Source organism: Apteryx rowi, unplaced genomic scaffold, assembly GCF_003343035.1.
Source record: "Apteryx rowi isolate R43461 unplaced genomic scaffold, aptRow1 scaffold_12, whole genome shotgun sequence".
NCBI classification, from domain to species: Eukaryota; Metazoa; Chordata; class Aves; order Apterygiformes; family Apterygidae; genus Apteryx; species Apteryx rowi.
The window spans coordinates 3002599-3023142 of record NW_020447419.1 but is presented as its reverse complement, the minus strand read 5'-3'; the positions used below and the strand labels follow the sequence as shown (position 1 = coordinate 3023142).

Sequence of the window (20544 nt, the reverse complement as noted above, 5' to 3'; positions counted from 1 at the left end):
TCTTCACTTTTATATTTACTGCAGAAAATAATCATTGCTCTTCTGAGCATGCCTCAGTCTCTTTCTTTATGCACGATTCTTGTGATTGTTTTTTGGGATGGCAGCCCTTCCTTTTTTGTTATTGGAGCCCCCTTGAAAGTGGCCTTTCAGAAAATTTGAGAAGCACACAGCAGATTCAATCTGTGTTTGTCTAACTGGTTATGGACACTGGACTCTTGACTGTTCCAGCTCTTGATTCATCATTCATCTGGAACAGCATTTGCTTTCACAAGCTCCAGGAATATTTCACAGTAGGGAGCTTTCAGGGCCTGCATTTTGGGACCAAGTCTGAGATCCTTTCATGGATTCTCTCTTTCCGAAATCTTTGTGACTTCAGRTTTCTCTTTGCTGAGAACAGAATCTGTACATTACAGATAGCCCTAGCTTCCAYCAGTCCCTTTCTGGTCCAGCTCTGCATCTACACTCACATGAGCAATCCCACCAAAGCCATGAGCAAGCAGGCAGGCTACAGTATAGGAGTTCAGCACTGGACACTGCAGCAGAGGTAGAACAAAAAGTCAAACCCAAATGGAACAAACTAATGAGAACAGATTTTTCACACTATGTTCCTGATCTTCAAGTATCTTGTCATATCCAATCTTTAGTTTTGTGACAAATGGAGAACTTACAGGGACTTCAGCTGAGGTTTTTTTGTTTGTTTTTTTAGGGGTGGCATTAAACCATCTTTGGGACCTATGTTTGAGATTATAGTTAGACTGCATGGAGGATCTGTAGGTTTAGCACTGTTGGTTCTTTTCCAACAGTATGTTTGTAAATCTATACCCATATACTCTGTGTGTGTTTATCTCCATATATAAATATCTATATAGATATATAAATGATTAAGATGCTTTCCTTCAAAGCCTAAAACAAAATAGTTACATTTCATCCTGCACTGGTTTAAGTGTTCTTTAGTATTTCAACAAATGCCTGAAAATGGCCACGATGCTGTTGTGAACATATATTTTAGCTTCTTCTCATTAGAGTTCTAACTGTGCAGCATTTATCTTTGTGGAACATAGGAGGGAATAAACTCACGCAGCACTCATAAGCATCAAGCAAAATCCAGGGTAGATGCAGATCAGGGTATATAGTATTTATTTCTGAGTATGCCTGATGCTGCTTTGGAAGTTATCACTATTATATTATGAGGATAATATTCTGTCTGTGTAAGTGTCCTACACAAATTATATCAATCATTAGAAAATCCCATTCAATTATGGGAAAAAATGGTAAAGAAAATTGATATCCTGTTTTTGACACAAAGCTTGCACAGAATCATCTCTTACACCATGATATGCCCATGAATTCTCCTAATCCATAGCCTATCACTCCTCCCCAGGAGTACTTACATTTGGTAATGTAAGTGAAGCAGAGAGACAGTCTGGTGCATCCTGCAACTCCTCTTAATTATAGCCATCTCCACACCACCAGCATTTCCCTAAGAGGCCATTCAGAGAAAGGTTCAACTTAGAARCTCTGAATCCACCCACCTTCACTTCTCTCCTCCATATCCACAACCGCCCAAAGGAATTTATTTCTCTTCAAAGACTGTAAATGGAGCCAAGGAAACTGGGTTTTGTGAATATTGTCCTTACTCTCTATTCTCAGCTTTATCAATGATTTTTTTTTTGTGTTTCTGTACACTGCAACCTCCTATCATCTTGATAGTCACAGATGTGACTTGATTAGAAAAACAGCTTGTGTCCATGGTAAGGATAATGCTCAGAGTAACCTAGACCCTAGAACAGCTGTTTTATTATGATTACTTTGCAGTACAGTACGGCCCACACGAAGGTGAATGATCATTTAGTGAAACAGTTCTTCCTCCTTCCAAATTTCAGCATGACAGAGCATTCCAGAATTTATTGCTGGTAATGCCTTATATATGCATCTTACAGATGTTAAGAACACTCCTCTTCCAATAACTAATAAACTCCCAGAATACAGCAGGCCAAGCATATGGGGAAATGGTGATCCAGCTTCAAATCCCAGACATTTTCTTCTTTTGGCCACAAATCTCCTCTTCTCCCTCCCCAGACCCCCAAACCAATACTAGCTGTTCTGGCAGACAGTTGACCCTGTTGACTTTCTRTGCCTCTTATCTCTCATAGCTCCTGAAGCCCACTGGGACTCAAGAAAGCAAGGAAAGAGAAGCCCCAAATGCATCTTGCTTTTTCTCTATCATAAGGGGAGAGAGGGCAGAGGGATTGCCTCTCACCCCATTTTAAAAATACATGTAATTGAAGTATCTAAGGGAGAAGGGTGCAACAAAGCTGATGAAATCCACTAGAGAGAATACACATAAACATACCGCTACAATTACAGATTTTGGTTTTCTTCCTTAGTAATTGTCTTTTTCCGACTGGAATTTTCCTGGTAAGGGGAAAGAGTTCTCTCCTTTTAAAAGGCTGTTGATTAAAAGTCAACACAAACCTCCCAAAGTTTGCAATCTGGCATCTGATCCACTGGACGACCTCAAGTATCAAAGCGGAGCCAGTTCATGCAAAGTTGAAGCAGTGAGACAGCACTGCACATTGCCTGCATCCAAGTCATGTACATGCATATCACTGCCACAAGGGAGGGAAAACTATCTACAGGAGATGGGAGTATTTTAAAGCTAGAATACTCTCTCTTCAATCTCTTCTTTGTCTACTATCCTTACTGTGATTGAGACTATGAATATTTACTGCCAGTGGCCCATTTTTGATGCAACAATACTTTTTACTTTTTCCCTACTGCAGATCATGAGGAGCAGGCAAAGAGAGAATTTATTTCCAAAATTTACACATTCCTTTAGGGGAGGTTATTCAATCAGACAAAGCTAGGTCCACTCACATGGCACCCACTGAAGTGAACAAAGTCTCCCAATAGCTGATGCAAGCCTACTGGGAACACAGAAAAGACCACTTTGGCCACTGCCACACTGGTGATTTGCCCAGCTAGAATTAGYCCTCTTCCTTCCAGCCTACCAGCTCATCTCTGTTTCTTCTAACCAACCAAGTTATAGGATCTGTGCATCACGGTCCATGCTCCCAGCATTATTTTCAGATTAACATGCTATATTGTCAACAGTAGGGATGACAACGTTCTACCTCCTCTTAAGCATGACCTGTAAGTCCATATTCAGTAACACTGGCATCAGGCCTAGGGGTTCTAACTTGGCCAAACTTTAAAAGCATTGACTAGAACACAACACATGGAGGCAAATTCGCCACATGGATTTGCTAATATTATTATCAGAAAGTTACACCTTATTTTCATCCTGACTCTTCTTCAAAAACTCTCCCTCTTGTCCTCTTTCTCTCCATGTCACCAGCCTTGCCTCCTTCATCCACTCCTCAATCCTATTCCATACCTAAGAGTTTAGTGTTTATTTGCCACACAATGTCCCTCCCTCAAATTCCTCAAAATGCCTCTTTCACAGAGTCTTCTAAAGAGAACTGGCTACCATTAAACACCTTACTGTGCACAGGGAATGAGATTGAAACCTTCCCTGTGTGTATTTTAAGCCCTAATACTTCAGTAATCAGAATCTATTTTCACTGTATATAAACTCGGTCCATGGTCATAGCTGATCCYGCTTTGAACAGGAGTTTGGACTAGATGACCTCCTTAGGTCCCTTCTACCACTGTTACCTTAGACCTGGACCCAACCTCATCTCAAAGTGTAAATTATGGGATCCTAAACCTGGCTTTGAAAATCCCTCAAGCCAGGCCCTGAAACTTCAGAGTCAGGCTAGTGAGGATCTATGAGTTAAAATGGAATAGTGACTAAAATAAAACAGGTAATGAAAATCCAAGCAAGTATTTTAAGAGGCAAATAAGTTTTGGTGTATTGCTTTGATGGCCTGTGTTTCTAATGGACAGACTAGGTCACCAGCAGGGTACTGGTGGGAGCCTAAGACAACTTGTTTGAACAAACAATTCACACATTTTTCTCCAAAGGTTGATTGCATTTCAGTCAATTTTCTTGCAGTTACTACAAGAAAAACTTCACATAATTTACAAATCAGGGATTACACGATGACTGGAGCATGTTTAACTCAAGTCTGGCCTTTGTCCTGATGACAAGGCTTGAAATTGTTCTCAAATTTTTTGCATAAATGCTGTGAGACTCTTAAAGATGAGGGATGGCTCGCTCTGTCTAGAGATGTACTAAAACAGGCAAATACCATACTGAACTGCTCACAACTTTCTGCCAATAAAAAACTCTCAGAACCAGCCAACACCTGTTTTTCATGTTATCCCACAATCTTTCCTTGCCTGCTTCATGATTTGCTCAACCTCAGGTAACTAAAGAAATGATTATCTGCATTATTTTCTGTGGATTAAACAGCCAACATACCTGAGAAAGAGCCTGCTCACCAGTGTTTCAAGACGATTCAGTTAAAAATTTGCATCAGACTGAAAATTAGTGCGAACTGTTTATCAAAAGTAGAGTGGTCCCTAAATCCATTTCAAAGGTTACATACAAATAAAAAAAATGTCATGCTTTCTAGACACCTTTCTTTCTAACACTTCACGCTACCAAAGATACACCTCTACCAATGCCTCTTCCATAAAGGGGGAGCAAGGGCAGGGGGAGCAGGGGACACACAAGGGAGGGTAAGAAGGAGAGTTGAAAGAAAAAAAAAAAAAAGAATTTGTACAGGAGAGCAAAATAAGATGCTTAAGACTTCACTACCATTTAAGGCTCAACAAACTTGACAAAGATGCAAATTAGACCTTCAAATTTACGTCAATTAGTGTAGAAGCTTACGGGGGAAACTACTTGCCTTCAGCTGTGCCACATGAAATAAAAATGCAGTAATAGTAACAGCATTACTATTGGGTTAAAAACACTTACTGTATTTAGTCAAAATTAATGTCTTGTTCGGATGAGCACAGACATGATACAGGAAAGTTCAGTCAATCAGGGAAGATCTCAGTCACTCTCTCCTCTTCCCTACCAAAGGCTAAATTTAAAAACTCAGAAGTAGCTTGACTGACCTAATTCCTAATGAACAAAAATATGGCAGCACAACAGAAACCCTGTGTACAGTCATTTGGGGCCTTCACTGTGTGCCTCATCACAGCAAACAAGAAGCAAAACCCAGCAGCTAGAAAGGCAGTAGCTAGATTTGCTTATATGTGTCCAACTCAATCCTAGCAACCAAAATTCAAAGGAAGAACTCCTGGGTCCTATTCCTAGAACGTGAGCCAAAAGCCGCTCCTAGCTGGAAGCTGTTACCACGCACCTGAGGTTGCGATGTCAAACACTGTCAATAATGACAGGAAGCGCCAGTGAAAACCTCCAACCCCACTTCCTCTACAGCACAGCACAGGCTTTGCACAAATTAATTCTTTCAAACAGAGCATGCCTGCAAAAAAAAGTCCCAGTCTTGATTTTATAAGCCTAGTGTTGGAGAATCAAACACTAGCAGGGAAAAGCATTCCAGGGATTAATAATCCTTCCTCAAAAGGCATTGCCATTTTACTACTTTGAATGTGCCTTTCTTCAGATTTCAGACATTTCATTTTCTCACGGACAGACACCCTCCCTTTTAGTTTGCTAGACTAGCACCATCTTTAAGCAAACTTTTGTTCCTTGCATCAGTATTCTTAGACGATAAACAGGTTCACACTTTAACCTTCAGACAAAATAATTAGCATTAGCTGCTTGAGCTCCCAAAGTACCTCACTGTAAGGCACAATGTCCAAAGCTTTAATAATTTGTGGTGGCTCTTGCCTAAAACCTCTCTAATTTTCAGTCCCAAGAAAACAGTGAATCTCTGAAGGTACAGGGCCTACACTGCTGTTCGACTCTATCCACTACCACTATAACGAGGTAGAAAAGAAGCAAAATACCTCTACGTTACAGAAAAGAGCTGCAAAGTAATCCGAATTAGCAGAGGTAGGGTGCTTCATGGGAAACAAGTTCAGTGTTAGATGCCCCTTTCCCACTACAATTTTAATGTAGTTATTTGAGAGACTGTACAAAAAGCCCAAAGGTACAGATAATTTATATGGCACTTCTTTTGCCCTGTTACTTCACTTTACAGCATGGCAGGAAAAAATTGTAGTAAGAGAAAGTAATTTGGTCTGATGGCTTGATTTACTAAAGCTCTGTTCCGGCACAGTTGCTGGTATTTTGTGGTAACGCTTCCACCTGTGGTAATTGCTGTAGTACAACAGTCCACAGTTAGCACCAAAGGATGGAAGCCTATTAATTCCTTGGAAACTGTAGCTGCTATTATTAGTTTACCATTGTGTGTTTGCAGGCTTCATTCACCTAAAAGTGGAAAATATCTCATCAAATCCAAATCTGGCATTTCCATTTCTGCAAAAACAAATGAAAAAAACATCGATGGTGAAGCTGGTTTTCATCAATTAACACGTTATCTGCTATTTATGATCTTATGTTGGAAAAGCTGTTGCAAATTAACTGCAGTATAGAACTTACACTTGTATGGAATATGAACAAGGTAATTTCATTTGCAAACTTCAAACACAAACTCCTACCTGCATCAAGTGTTCTAGGTTTAATCATACCAAGAAATATTTACCTGGTTTTAAATAGACTGCGAAAAGTGAGCATGTGGGGAACATTCTTGCAAGGAATAATCTATCCCTGAGCAAAACCCAGTCCCCCTCCTATTGTAGATTATATGGTTTGAGATACTAATTTTGGCTTGAGAGATCTAATTAAGCAGACTTGCTGGTATAAATGCTTACAACACAGTTACATACCATCAACGTACTGTTCCAAAGAGCCCCAACCAAGAGTTTTTCATTCTGTGCAAAAATTGTAGCTCCTTTATCACCTGACAGGTCACAGTGAGGAAGCCCAAATGCACAGAATTAAGTCTTGGCTAGATTCTAAACAGAAATACATTTGTCACATAAATTGTCTAAGTATGAGAGAGGAACAAATCCTGCCTTACACAGGTAAATTGGAAGTAAGACTGCAAGCTTTACTTCTAATTTATTATATATTAAAAATTAATGAATTACTAAGAAACCATTCACTGAGGTTTAAACAAGTCTACTTCTTACATATTTCTAAAGCTCTACAAATGTATTTTTAATAATAGATAATTAATTTATAACAACATTAAATCTAAATTAAACACACATTTCAAGCTATAAAAGTAACCCATTGGAATGCAGCAAGATATGTATACTGTTGCTGTATAATAAGGTCACTTTTTCATGGCATAATTTATTTCTGCACCATACCATTAGTATAGCCAAACCAGTACAGGCACACAGGCACACAGCAAAAGACCTGCATAGCCTGATGAGGAAGAAAACCAGTGACCACTGTCATGGGACTGCACGTTGTCTTTCATTCTAACAATCCATTTTCAATAGTTGGGAATTTCCTAATGTTTCTAGTCTTTCCACAAAGACCCACCACATCTGGTATAATCTTTTTTTTTATTTTTTCTGTTCCTAGTTTCAGTAAAAATTATTTAGCCACTTTTTAGCACAAAGAATTTTCTTCTTTTAAATGTATTTTAAAATGTATTTTGCAACTCATGGTAGCACAAAAAGGAAAAAAGTATTTAAATAGCTTTTCTTGAGAACTATCTGCAAAGGTGCTGCAGAAATTTGGTAACAACCTGGCAGAATTCCAAAGCTTGGTAAACATTTTATTAGAGCATCCTGTATATTTTCCATGGTACTCTGCATAAATTGGAGAAGCTTGTTGTTAAAGTGGGCTGACCATATGTATACTGCTAACCAAGTCGGGCAGTACACTGAAGGCACAGAGGGGTAGGACTTCACGAACTCTTGGCACGAAGTTCAGCGATAACAGAGGGACTACAGACTGCGTGACATTCCCATGTGCTACGCCAACTGAAGATAAGTCACTGCACRCTTCTGCAAGAGATCTGCTTCCTTGGTAAGACTGGCACGGCACTAATGCTCCTTCAGAGTTCAGCAGCTGAAGAAGGCTGCTGAACAACAAACCGAGTAAGATACTAAGGATTACTGTACCTATATTCACATGGAGACATACTAAGGCAACTTCTCTAACCTTGGCATTTCTCTTTTTGGTATGCACCACCATGCAATCATGGCTATTAGTCAAACCCACCGAGCGTGAGCTGTGTTGCTGAGAAACTTGCTCTATGAACAGCAACAATCTCAATATACATCAATATACATCATCATTTCACTCATATTCCACTCCTTGTATAACAAACTACTCCTTACATCAGATTTCTTGCCTTATTCTACCCTGTGCACTCTCAACAGGGTCCTCAAACTACTGGAGCACAGAACAGATTTTAAAAAAGCACTTGGGTGACTATTGCCTCTAGTTCCTCCACTGTCTCAACCTTGACAGGTTATCTTCATCTCTCTTTAGAGCAACAGATCCTACCAAATCCTCCAATACTGTAAGACCACACAGGCCAACTCTATTGAGGTAAAGCACATTCACTAGAAAACCCGAGCAGACCCYGCACAAATCTTTCTCAGAATGTCATAGAACAAAACCTGTCATGCAATGAGGGGTTTCATCTGTGGTCGCATCTATACGGCAAAAAGAACAAACACCCACGTTGCCCCTGTTCCAACTAGACCCATCTCAATAAATGAGAGTGTTAAGAAGTGGGACAGCTTTTACAAAAAGAAAAAAAAATAAATCGTTCTGCAAGCCAGTGGCTTTCCCACATGTCACAGGCATACTCAGAACACACTCCTCCTAAAATCCCAGGCAGCAAAATGTTGTTGTGGCAATAAACGTGGCCACAGCAAAGGTCTGTTTGGGAACCAGTTCAGTAGCATCAAGTTCTCACACAGAACAGGGATTTCTCCATCAATCTGTCCTAAACAGGTGAAGCATAAGCTCTGCCCCATCCACAGACATAGGCCCAAACCAGTCTATTTTTCCTAGTCTCAATTCCTAGGAAAAAACCCTCAAAAAACAAAAAACACAATCTGTTTCTTCAACTGATCCATTTGGTACAGCATCAGAGAGTGCCATGTTAGAAGTACCTCAAGAGCAGCATCTTTTACCAATCAGGACAGGTACGTAGCTTAGTTTGAACTCTCAGATCCTATTTTTCCTCTTATTTTATACAGATTCTCCTCTTCTTCCCCTCCAGAAGTGACTATCATTATTCTATAAAAACATAGACTATACRGAGTGCTTTCCTCCAAGCAATGGAAAAGAGCACCATAAGAGCAATGGACACTAACAGTTTATTACAGRTGGGTTTCCCTTCCCCATCATCCTTTTAGAGCTACTAAGCTGCCGTGAAGATCTATTGAAGTCATGCTGTGTAGGGGTACAAAACAGCTACGAAAGGATTTGCCTATGTTATACAAGGTCTACTGTTAATTAGCTCTTGTACGCATACACAGCACATAAAACAGCTTTTTTGGTTTAAGAAGCAATGATTCGTTGAGAGGATGTCCTTTGTTGATATAAAGAAAGTATTAGGATTGTAATTTGAGTTAACATCTACACATCGCTTTCTGTAACCACTTGACAACGGTGGGCCTAGCTAATTAGCTTCCGTTAGTTAAAAGGGAAACGCAAATGAAATTTACTTAGGGCATAAATCAATAGAGATATCACTTGCTTCAGACCAACACATTAAGGTGCTAYTTCTTTCTCTTCCAGATCCACCATAGGCTTCTGACTACACCTTCAGATTTACAATCTCTCATGCACCAGAAAAACAGAAACGTCACTCCTCCTTTGATGATCTCTTTTCTTTTAGTTTTAAGTTGAAAGAATCATGGGGAGGATGAACATGTTTAAAACTCATACTTACAGTCAAAACCTTTGACCACAGCCTAGCCTGAACAGCTGATTTAGCTCAGAACACAAGCCCTCGTCTCCTGTAYGGCCCCTATGCAGGGAGGAAGGACGGAGGGAGAAAGGGAGGCAAAGAGAGAAGCTAGGTCAGCCTTACGCCAGCCAAGGACTCCCCGGGCTTGGGGCATTCTCCGCTGGCAAGGCCTGTCCCGCACCTTTGGTGTTGTGCGTCGTTACTGCGTCCTGAAGGGGCCGGCAAGAGCTGTAATTACAATAGCTAGAATCTGCAACTAAGCCCAAACAGAAGAGGGGCTTGCTTCTCCCGTGAGCTCTAAAAGCTTTCGTTGGTCAAGATGACATTCACCCCTCCAGAGTTTGAACTTTTTCTGACAGGTAAGAATATGGTCTAAGCCTTCGTGAGGATAAACAATGTATTGAAAATACATTTGGGTCCACATGAGGAAAAAACAGGGCCAGTAACCCATCATTTGAAACATCTATTAAGAGGTCTAGAGGAAAAGTAAAATAGCCTAAGTGACACTGAGCTGGAAATGAGGGAATAAAAGGGTTTCTACCAGCATTTTGGACAGTACTGTACTGAAATTAAGGGGTCAAAAAAACAAAACAAAACAAAATATGCAAGAAGCCATTCAATACCAAAAGCAAGGACTTTTTCCACAGAACACAAGGGACCGAACACATGCAGAAAAACTGTCTGAAGTTTTGCTGGAAATTTGGAAAACAAGCCATGTGATGCACATCTGATTCCTCTTTATCAAACATGACAGTAAAAATTTCTCTGCTATCCTACTAGACTCCTACAAAAGCCCTCAAGTCAATGGATCATGGCAACAACAATTTGCAAACTGCAAAATTGGAAAGAAAAACACAGGTATGAAAATGGAAACAGATGAAGGAGATGAGAAATCTCTCATTTGTTTGCAGTCAGAGCTCTGCTCTCCTTATCAGCTGCCTGAACAGCAGAGAGCCTTGTCCTTCAAGCCAGTGCTAATTCAAGTCAATGGAGAAGGTAAAACTAATTTTTTAAGAAGGCCTGTAAGCCTAAGGAGGGTACAGAATTGTTAAAGGGACATGAAGGTTCCACTTTAGGTTTTTGATTTACATACTTTTTATTCGTGACAGATATCACTTTTGCCAGTGCAGTTTTGCCCCAAAGGCACCATTTTCACCAAAAATGCACAATTTTACAAATCTAATACATATAAAAGTATTGAAAGCCCTACGTTTCTTTCTTTGGTTTGAAAGTGAAAGAATACACACATATTAGTATTTTATCATGTATAAAGTGCAGTAATTTTCCTAAAAAGAAGTTCAGCAAAATAGAACCAAAAAATTCCACACAATCCAAAAAGAAACATTTGAGGGTCAATTGCCACTCACACTGAAAGGAGTAGCAAATGCCTTGTTTGAGTAGAGTAAAACATTTACTTTAATTTTCATTTCCATTGATAGCTAGCTTTACTACCTTGATGATTACTGATTCAAGGAGACAAATGTTATGACACACAAAATAAAACACAAAATAAGCATTGCCTGCTAACACATGACTTGAGCCTGGCACTAGAAAACATCTTCTCGCTATTGTGTCATCACGTTCAAGGTCCCACGCCTCTAATTTCACTGCTGCTTTTTAAACGTAGGGTCCGAACTAACATCTACTGCGTTTAACAGGAGTCTTCCCATTGACTTTGTGGGTATTAGGCGGTACCCACAGACACTTGCATATTATCTCTGAACATYTGCAATGCAAAGTGAAGTTTTGCGGTTATACCAGTCGAGCTAAACGGTGAACAAGTCTGCATGGCTTTTGTACTAACAGGGGAAACTAGAATGAGCAGATTGTAACAGTTATCCTACCGCATGACAGGAAGTCATCCTAGTATGAAGCACTTAATGTTCCTTCAAAAACTGATTAAAAATCTAAGTGATGAAATGCATGTTATTTTAAATCTGATTACTAAAACAAAGATCTTCAGCATATCCTTCACTTTCAGTAGTTTTAGTATGCCCCTTAAACTTATGCAAATAATAATACATCTTCTGCTTTTGTGCATGGAGACCTTTAAAACTGATTGCAGGTTTTGAGCATCTCAGTTTGGATGAGCACATCTGAAAATGAGTCCCTCATAAAATTATCTCAAACCAGATATCCCCAAATGGAAAGATTCCAAAAACACTCATATTTGAAAAACTCAGTCTTCTTCCATTGCCTAATCATTGGGCTGTGAATCAAGTCAAAACAGTTACCAATTTAATGAAAAGGATATACCATGTAGTAGCATTTCTAGAGTATTGCCTTTCACATCTAAACATGTTCTCCCTCAGCAGCTAGAAAGTTGGGATCTTCGCATTAGATACATAACTAGAAAGTAAAGGTCACTTTTTTTTTTTTTTAATTTCTAATCTGAACTTTAAGCATATTCACTTCTACAACAAGAAAAAAAAAAAAACAAGAAAGTAAAATGTTCAATGAGGTGAAGCTGATTGAAAGGATACATTTCTCGTCCAGTTCGAGCTCATGACAGTAACCCCACAGCCTGGAAGTCATACTAACCAGTTTGAATTTAAAAATAAACAAAATCAATGGCAAAGAAGGGCTTTCACAAAAGTGAACACAATGTAACTAGAAAATTTTGCGATTCTTCCTACAGAAATTTGGTTTGATCGTCATTATTGAAAAACAAAACTGCTGCAAGGTTATGATACTGTTTTTTTAAAAGAAAATAAAAAAATTATCAGATAGAGTGTTGCATGAATTGAGGAAGAAACTCATTTTTGCTGAAACATTTACTTTGTTCCACAAAAAAAGAAATATAGAAGAAAAAGCTTCATTTTATTTTCTGTCTTGTAAAAACCCCAACAAATTGAAAAAAAAATGTAAATTTCAATTTAACCAGAATTTTTCCTTGTGTTTACTTTCAGAAAATTTCCATCAAGAAACAGGTATTTTTTGCAGGGAGTTTTAGAATCAAATCATTTTATTTGCCTTAATCTCAGCAAAAAAAAAAAAGGCCTTTTCCAGTCAACCTAAATGCATAAATCATCTTAACTGATTTTAAATGGTAACTTTGCATGTTCAGAGGCACAACTTAATGTTAAGGACAAATTATATTCTCCCCATGACTTGCATTTCTGGCCAAACTGGATAGTATAACATTCCTATGGTAACTAGGGAAGGATCTTATGTACAAAAAATGGAAAAGTGGTGGATGTTACCTAGCATGTTGTGGTAAAGTGGACTGGCGTGTCCATGGATAGTAAATGCAGTCATGACTAGCGGGACCTCTACACCTGCAGGCAATTACAGAACAAAAGACGTCATTCGCCATTCACAAGGACATGCACACGCATGCGCCCTTGTCCACACGTGGAGGATGGAAGGACACACAGCGAACGAGCACTCAGCAAGTACCTATCCATCAGGCCAATGCAGTCCTCAATACGTGGACCTATGCACCTGCAGCAAATTCAAATTGAAAACAGGGAGAGAAAGAGAGAAATTTGTTATTTACAGATGTAAGAAGCTGGAATCCCCCCTTCGTGCCACATTCTTAATTATAATTCTCAAGAGAGACCCAAGTCACCACAAATTATAGCCTGTGACAAAAACAAGCTTGTGATGGGAACAATAATAGCAACATAAACAGCACTCCAAGGTTGGACAAATCTTGGCTCAAACAATACTTAAGGCAGGTTTCACCTGCATACGTGGGAGGCCTGACAATAGAGTTGCTCTTTTTGGATATTGTTTGAATCATCAAACCAGTGATTACTGCACAGAAGCTGTTCATTTGCAACACTCAAGACCTCCAGGACCACAATGCAAAACTCTTTCTCCTGTAATTGATGGGATTGTTCATTCTGTTCCAACTCCCTAGCTGGGGTGACTGCAGGAATATTTTAGCAGCTGATTGTACTTTTATCAGGGAAGCTCAAAGACAAGATTTCCAGGGGGGTAGGAGGGGTGGGGAAGAAGCAGCAGTAGCAAAATGGTGTCTCTGCTGATTCAGGCATCTTATACCAAACCTTCCTTAGATGCTGTCAAAAAATCCTCCACCTGAAAAAGCAGCAGGTGCTCACCAAAGGAAATATGGGCAATCACTCTATGCAGCATTACCACAGCAGAACCACAGGCAAAGTGCCTGTCTGCAAAACATGGATATTTGTGGAGTTTCCTAACTCTTACGAAGAGTAGTCCATGAGGTGGTCTACTAGGCCCTCTGCATTCAAATAGAAAGTCAGTTATACTATTTACACAGCAGTCAAGATTCTCAGAAATAGATATGCAAAGTTGAGCTTTTAGGAGTTAAGACAGGCTGACGCTGCTCAGTGCTGAATGCCTTGCTAGTCCCTCTGTAGTCATGGGGACTGCATCTTAAGGCATCTATTTAGCTCCTGGCATCTTAAGGAAACCAAACCACTTATTTCACCCCCTTAACAAGATCTCAAGATCATTTTAGTAACAGGATCTTCAGCTGTAAGTCTACTGACAGATCAGATCATCTACTCCTGTAGAAGCTTAAAACTCACTTGTGCTGAGGCATTTTGAATTTAAGGTGTGATCCCCATCTCTCTTAGTTTCCCTCTTTCAGTTTAGTTTTGAGAAAAGGAGACTCATGTCAAAATCTGAAGGAGTTTAAATATGCTCCCATGAGATCTTCTTTCCACTTACCCATCACTTGCCACCCATCAGCTTTTCCTGCATCTAAATTATCTATCACTTTGCCCTTATAAAACAAATTCAGTGAATTAAATTTCACTGTCTTCTCCCCTTTCCTGCTCATCAGGAATAACAGAATGATAGCGGAACGTACCTTAGCTCTTGTTTGTTTACTTGGATCTTTATTTTTACATAAAAGCTGGGACATGCAAAAACAGATTGTAAGGATTTCCCAGTAATGATCTCCAACAGAAAATGCGCAGACATAAAATGGATTCATTAAATACCCAGGTGGCCAGAAAATGCATAAAGTGTAAAGAGTAGATTTAAATGCAACTCAAGAAATATAACAGAAATCTTAACAGATATTTTCTGAAATTTCAGCTGCCTTAGGCTTCAGAGGTCTAAATTCTGTCCAGTTTCAGTAATATCCAACATTTCTTTCTTGCAGGCATTCTCAGCATTTTGAAGAAAAACAGTTCAGTAATGATGGAGGCTGAAAAAAGTTGTTCAGAGCTTCAATTTCCTAGCATGTCAAAAGAAGCTGAGCTCAGACTCGTGTTATAAATAAAAAGCAGGCCCTCTTCAAATTAGAGGGCTGGGAGCCCATTACTAGTTCAGATAACCGGCAGATTAATGTAAGAGCCTATTGCCTTGGAGCCATTTCACATCGCTACACTTATTCTCTCAGACTTTCGAAGAATAGGATCTGAATCCAGGAAGAGCGCACTGTTTGGACCTCGCCCACATCTAAGTTGAAATACCACTGATTTTATTTAAACCTGTAATCTCCTTAGTGGATTTCCCAGCCCCAAAGAGAAAATTCTGTCCAGGTGCAATTTCCACCACTCCCAGTCACGTTGCGCAGTTCCATGCTCTTTGCCTGGCAGTCCTGATTTAAACGCTGTAAATTACAACATTATGTGAGTAATGGCAACAAACACTTGGTTCTGTTAACAAGCTGATTGTCACCACAAAATCATCAGTTATTTTTCCTCTGGAAATAACTGCTTTGGTTTCAAGCTTTTTGACACATGAAGTACAACACAGTCATACATCACTCTGGTACTCAATTCACCCCCAGGGTTCCTTCTTCTGCTTGGGGTCTGKATGCTATTTTCATTTCCAGGTTCTCTCTGTAAAATGAGCTCATTAATAGGTATGTCCCAATTTATTAATGAGATATGCAATATTTTACAAAAATTCCAATACAGCTTTATACAGAAAATCACACTTGGGGCTCATCCTAGCATTACAGGTAATTATTCTCTGAAAGAAAATGATGAGTTAAAACAGTTTGAAAATTGGAGTAACAACAATTTTTTCTGAAACGATCCTTTTCCCAACTCTCTCAAGAATTGTCTCTTAATAACTTTCTTTGAGATAGAAAGGTGGGTCCTTAACTTTTCACAGATTTGGAGTAGCAAAGCCATTTCTAGTCAGATGACTTCACAATTTTTTTTTCCATTGGAAACAAACTAAACTGATTATAAGATGGCATAAGTAGATCAGCTCTGGACAGGAGAAAACCTTAGTTCTGGCAATGACCTGGYCATACAGCTATTCCTATGGATAAAGCCAGATGAGTCAAAACCTTGGATTTATTTAGAAAAGAGGAACTGTACGCTGAGGGTGATGCTAAGGAAGTTAAGTGGGGTGCAGGGCAGGAGGAGATTTTGCATCAACAAAATAATAACCCGTCTCTTATTTGGAGTTTGTTGCTATTGAGTTTGCACCATCAGGCCATCTAGAATTCAAAATGCCTTTCTAAAAATACACCTAAACTTTAGGGGTAAGACAGTCCTTGCGCCTTCAAACCCCTTCTGGATCACACCTGGGCTGATAAGGCTCCTATGACTTCTCTGCTCTTGGCTTAGAGTAATAAAAAGGTTTTGGAGAAGAGTAATGCATTTCCTTCAGAAAAATTCTGTGAGAAAATGCCTTTCAGTGATGAGAGGAGGTGTCCAGTGGGATCTCCCATTTGTATCTTGCCTGGTGAGGAAGCAGACTGTCAAATGCTATTATATAATTAGTATTTTATTTCTGTGAAAGTGTTCCATTTTGGATAGCTCTGCAAGAAGAAGTGCCAAATGCTTTCTGAACTCTCATGAAATAAATGAAATAGCTGTCTCATGCACCTCAGCTCTGCTCCAAACTGGCTTCAAGTAGCTGATGCTTATCACATGGATGCAAGGCCAAGAGAAGTCACTCCTCGACAGTTCTCTTGGTCAATGTAAGACCATTAACAGAGCTGGATAACGACACAACTATTAACAGGAGTAGCCATTATACTTCAATAAGGGAGGAGAATGGTATAATCAAATCTCACGTTCCGGGGTGTTAAGCAATCATCTGCCAGTGCCTTGAAGAAATTGTAGCAAAGTGCTCTGCAGGCAACGTRGAGGTGGGACAGATACCTGCCTCTGTGACAGCAAAGGTTGGGGCTGACTAGAAACAAAGTATGAGAACTAACAATCCATTTTAGCCAGCACCCTGATTCAGAGAGAGCAGCATTGCAGGAGTGAGAAAATACTGCACCGGGAGCAGCGCTCTGCAGCAGCTCAACACTTTTTGACAAGTACCTAAGCTGTACTGCTAGCGTGTCGGTTTTATTCCAGCAACTGATCTGACAGAGAGGAGAACAGACGTGCTAGATGGAGTACAACTACGGTTTCTCTGTACCATTCAGTTGTGGGCCAAATATCAAGAGAGACAAATACCAAGATGTGTTTCCCCCCATACTCTATTTTACTGAAGTATCCTGAAGGCAGGGGTGGTGGGGGGGAGGAATTTAAATACTCATTTCTCAAGGAAGGATATGAAACTAGAGAATTCAGCATTGGAAGCAAAGGAGACTAATTGATTCCTCTTCTCTCTGTAGGCATATGCAGCAAGACCCTGACAACATTGGCAAGAAGATGGACAACGCATAAAACCCCAGGCCTCTGGGGCACTCATTATGATCATCACAGTTTACCAGAACTACAGAGAAGCACATTCCAGAAAGCCTTTAGAAACATTAGAAAAGGTATCTATAGTTACCCAGATTTTGGGGGGGGGTGTTTTTAGGAGTGACAGAAGACCTAAGAATAGATATATTAACCCTTTAATARGAAGAGGATGAGGATTTCTGTGAGGACTAGTATTTGACTGATGGCAAAGGGAGAGCTCCTCATCTGGAAGATGACCACACTTTTGCCCATGTAACCCAGGAGAAATCCTTGGCACCTTCACTACTAGTACCTTGTCATTTCTCTGGGGATTGCACATTATGCTATAGAAGACATTCTTTCACCTAATCAGCTGGAGCAGAAGGCTGCAGAAAGAAAAGAAGGGAAAGCTGGAAGTTTAGGGTTAAAATGACAACATAGATACTCAGCGTCCAGGAATGCTACATCACTAAGGGCTGCCAATGAATACCAGCAAATTCAGTCACAGCTGCCTAATGCCCTTCCTATTTGTTTAGGGACTAGAATGCCAGATTTTCACCACAAGGTGTAAAGGCCTCCCTTCTCAACCCCATTCTGTCCAGGGAGATAAGAGCAAAGAGACAACCTGCAAAACACAGGTGCATATTAGGAACTGGAAAGGAATGGAAAATACTCTGTTCTCTTCCTTGTCCAGGTGGAACACAGTTGTGCCTCAAAAACTGGTAAGAGTTAGATCAGCCAGAACAGAGGAGGCAATGGGAAGGTCTGTCTCATGCTGGTCTGTTTATGCAGGCTGGACAGTAAATCCATTGGCCATAGCTGGGACTGTCAGGTTCGATCAGAATTGGTGCTTCCACCTTCTATTACAGCCAGGACTGGAGCTCCTGAAGCAAGTTCGTCTTTTTGTATTGTTTCTTCTTACACTCTTCTCCTACAGTAGCAGCATTTTTCTTATTGCATAACTGATTTACAGGGTCTGAGTGGAAGACAAATCTGTAACAGATCCTGGCTGTGTCTTTGCGATCTCACTTTCATTTCCCTAATGGCTCTATTGTAATTAGATTTGCAAAACCAGCAAAAGGTCTCATTTTGAATGGCAACAGCTGTTGACATCAGGATTACATTGAATAATTTACTGGTTTAATTTTAGCTGCTGAACAATAAAAGCCTCTTGTGGAAGATGATTTCACTGGCTGAAGTTTTTTCATTTTTCCCCCAGGCTGCCTCTCCCCTTTGTATGCCGGACATCACCAACCGTCTTGCCAAAAAGACCTTTCTAACTCATGCGTCCCATGTAAAATAGCAGCTGTGTATTTGACTACTGTTATTTTGTTGCACGAGTTCTTAATGCTGACCCAGATACAATAGCCTATACATGTTCAAATGCAACAGGTGATTTGGGGTAAGTAATGCTCAGATTCAGATTCCTGCACAAACTCGGATTTCAGACAAACCCTTTGCATCAGTTCCCATCTGTAAAAGGGAGCAGTAACCCTTTTTTGTCTCCCAGAATCGCTGCAGGGGGGAGTCCATCAATACCGGGGAGCAGGGATAAAAATTCTGTCAACACATAAATACTAAATAAAGTCATTGTACAGGCCAACAGTCACACAAATGTCAATAGCAACATTTGATATAAATCAGCACTAGCTAGAAAGAAATCTAAGAGCATTGCTGTATGCTTTTCAAAAGGGGTATACGTTTTTTTTCTGAAAAGCTGCTGGACATTCACGACTGGAACCTGAATGTAATGACAGATCTGGAAATGAAAAGTTATGTTACTGCTGCCTGCACACACACTATTTTCTGGAACGAGGCAAATGCTTTACCAAGATAAACTGCATCTAAATCATGACATGCTATAACAGTAACTGGAATGGCTCAGTTCACAGAATTTGCACTTACCCTTGGGTGCAGTTTGGATGACAAGGATGGCACTCACGATCCTCGTCAGCATATTTGAAAATGAAGCTGTTTGCCCCCTGTAAGCCATCGGGACATTTTTCCACACAATTTGGACCATCCTTAAAATGGAAACACTTTGTGCAGTGGTCAGGTCCCTGGAGAGCATGGAAGAAATGCAGTGCATTCAAGTTACTCTGCCTTTTACTGCACTAGAATTGCAGGTCCTTGACTGACAGCACACTCAGCAATAACTGCAATGGCATTTCCCTCCCAACAAACGGCGAGTTAGCCGAGAGGCTCTGGCTACTGTTAAGGAGAGGCCCACATGTAAATCCTGGTGCATTTGGCCATAAAGTTACTCTTTAGAGAGTAACTCCAGCTGCTAAATAGGTTTCTTCCTATTATTTGGTGCGGTTATCACAATGGACTTGCCCACTTYAATCTGTTGGAGAAATTTCTTTCAACACTGTGCAATATTGAACAATATTTGCAAAGCAACTGTAGGGGCCTCTCAGTGGGACTCACTAGCTCTGCATCCCAGAATTATTTTCTGCTGCATTCTGCCTGTGGTTTCTGGCCACAACAATACTGAAGAACTACAGGGTTTCCTTCTTAATACACATGGAGACAAGGCTGCTAAGAACTATAAACCAAGGCTCCTGGAGAATTTAAGAGTAAAATTTAAAAGCTGTGGTGATAAGCCAGTGGAGCCAAGCAGATCTGGTGCTCAGTTTGGGCAAAGGTCTAGGATTCTATATCTATGAGCGCTGCTACAAATCCAAATTTCCCTCATGGGCTGAAAACTTGCAATTTTAGATTCTTGCCTCATGCGGCATTGCAGAAAAAAAAAAGATAAGAATGTCTGTGTAATTTTTTTTTTTTTTTTTTTGTATGCAGCAGGTAAGTCACAGAAATAAGGAAATAAGTTACAGGTCAAATTGTCTCATTGATAAAGAGCTCAAAATACAACTCATCATTGCTCAGGACACTTTCTGCTTTTTATCTTGGCAATATACAAAAGACCAGAAGACAGAGGTGACACCTCTCTGTCCCACAAAAGAAGAACAATCTGTGAAACAAAATTCATCAGCCATTATAAAGGTGATAGCCACTGTTAACACTGATTTTAGGATGAAAGCAAGAAATTCCATATCAAAAGAGACTAAAAAGCTAATCTAAGTAGAAAAAAAACGATTGCTCAAGGTTGCTTAGAGATTGAGACAAATTCC

General features: G+C 39.9%; 1 protein-coding gene across 1 annotated transcript in view; it reads right to left on the bottom strand.

The window, feature by feature from the left end:
• The window catches only part of ERBB4 (erb-b2 receptor tyrosine kinase 4), a 380218-nt gene that overhangs the window by 132989 nt on the left and 226685 nt on the right, over positions 1-20544 (bottom strand). Inside the window, exons 14-15 of the mRNA XM_026088236.1 lie at positions 19316-19470; positions 13037-13111 (exon numbers count right to left, since the gene is read on the bottom strand). Of these exons, the coding sequence (XP_025944021.1) occupies positions 13037-13111; positions 19316-19470 (230 nt within the window). The remainder of the gene's footprint in view (positions 1-13036; positions 13112-19315; positions 19471-20544) is intronic.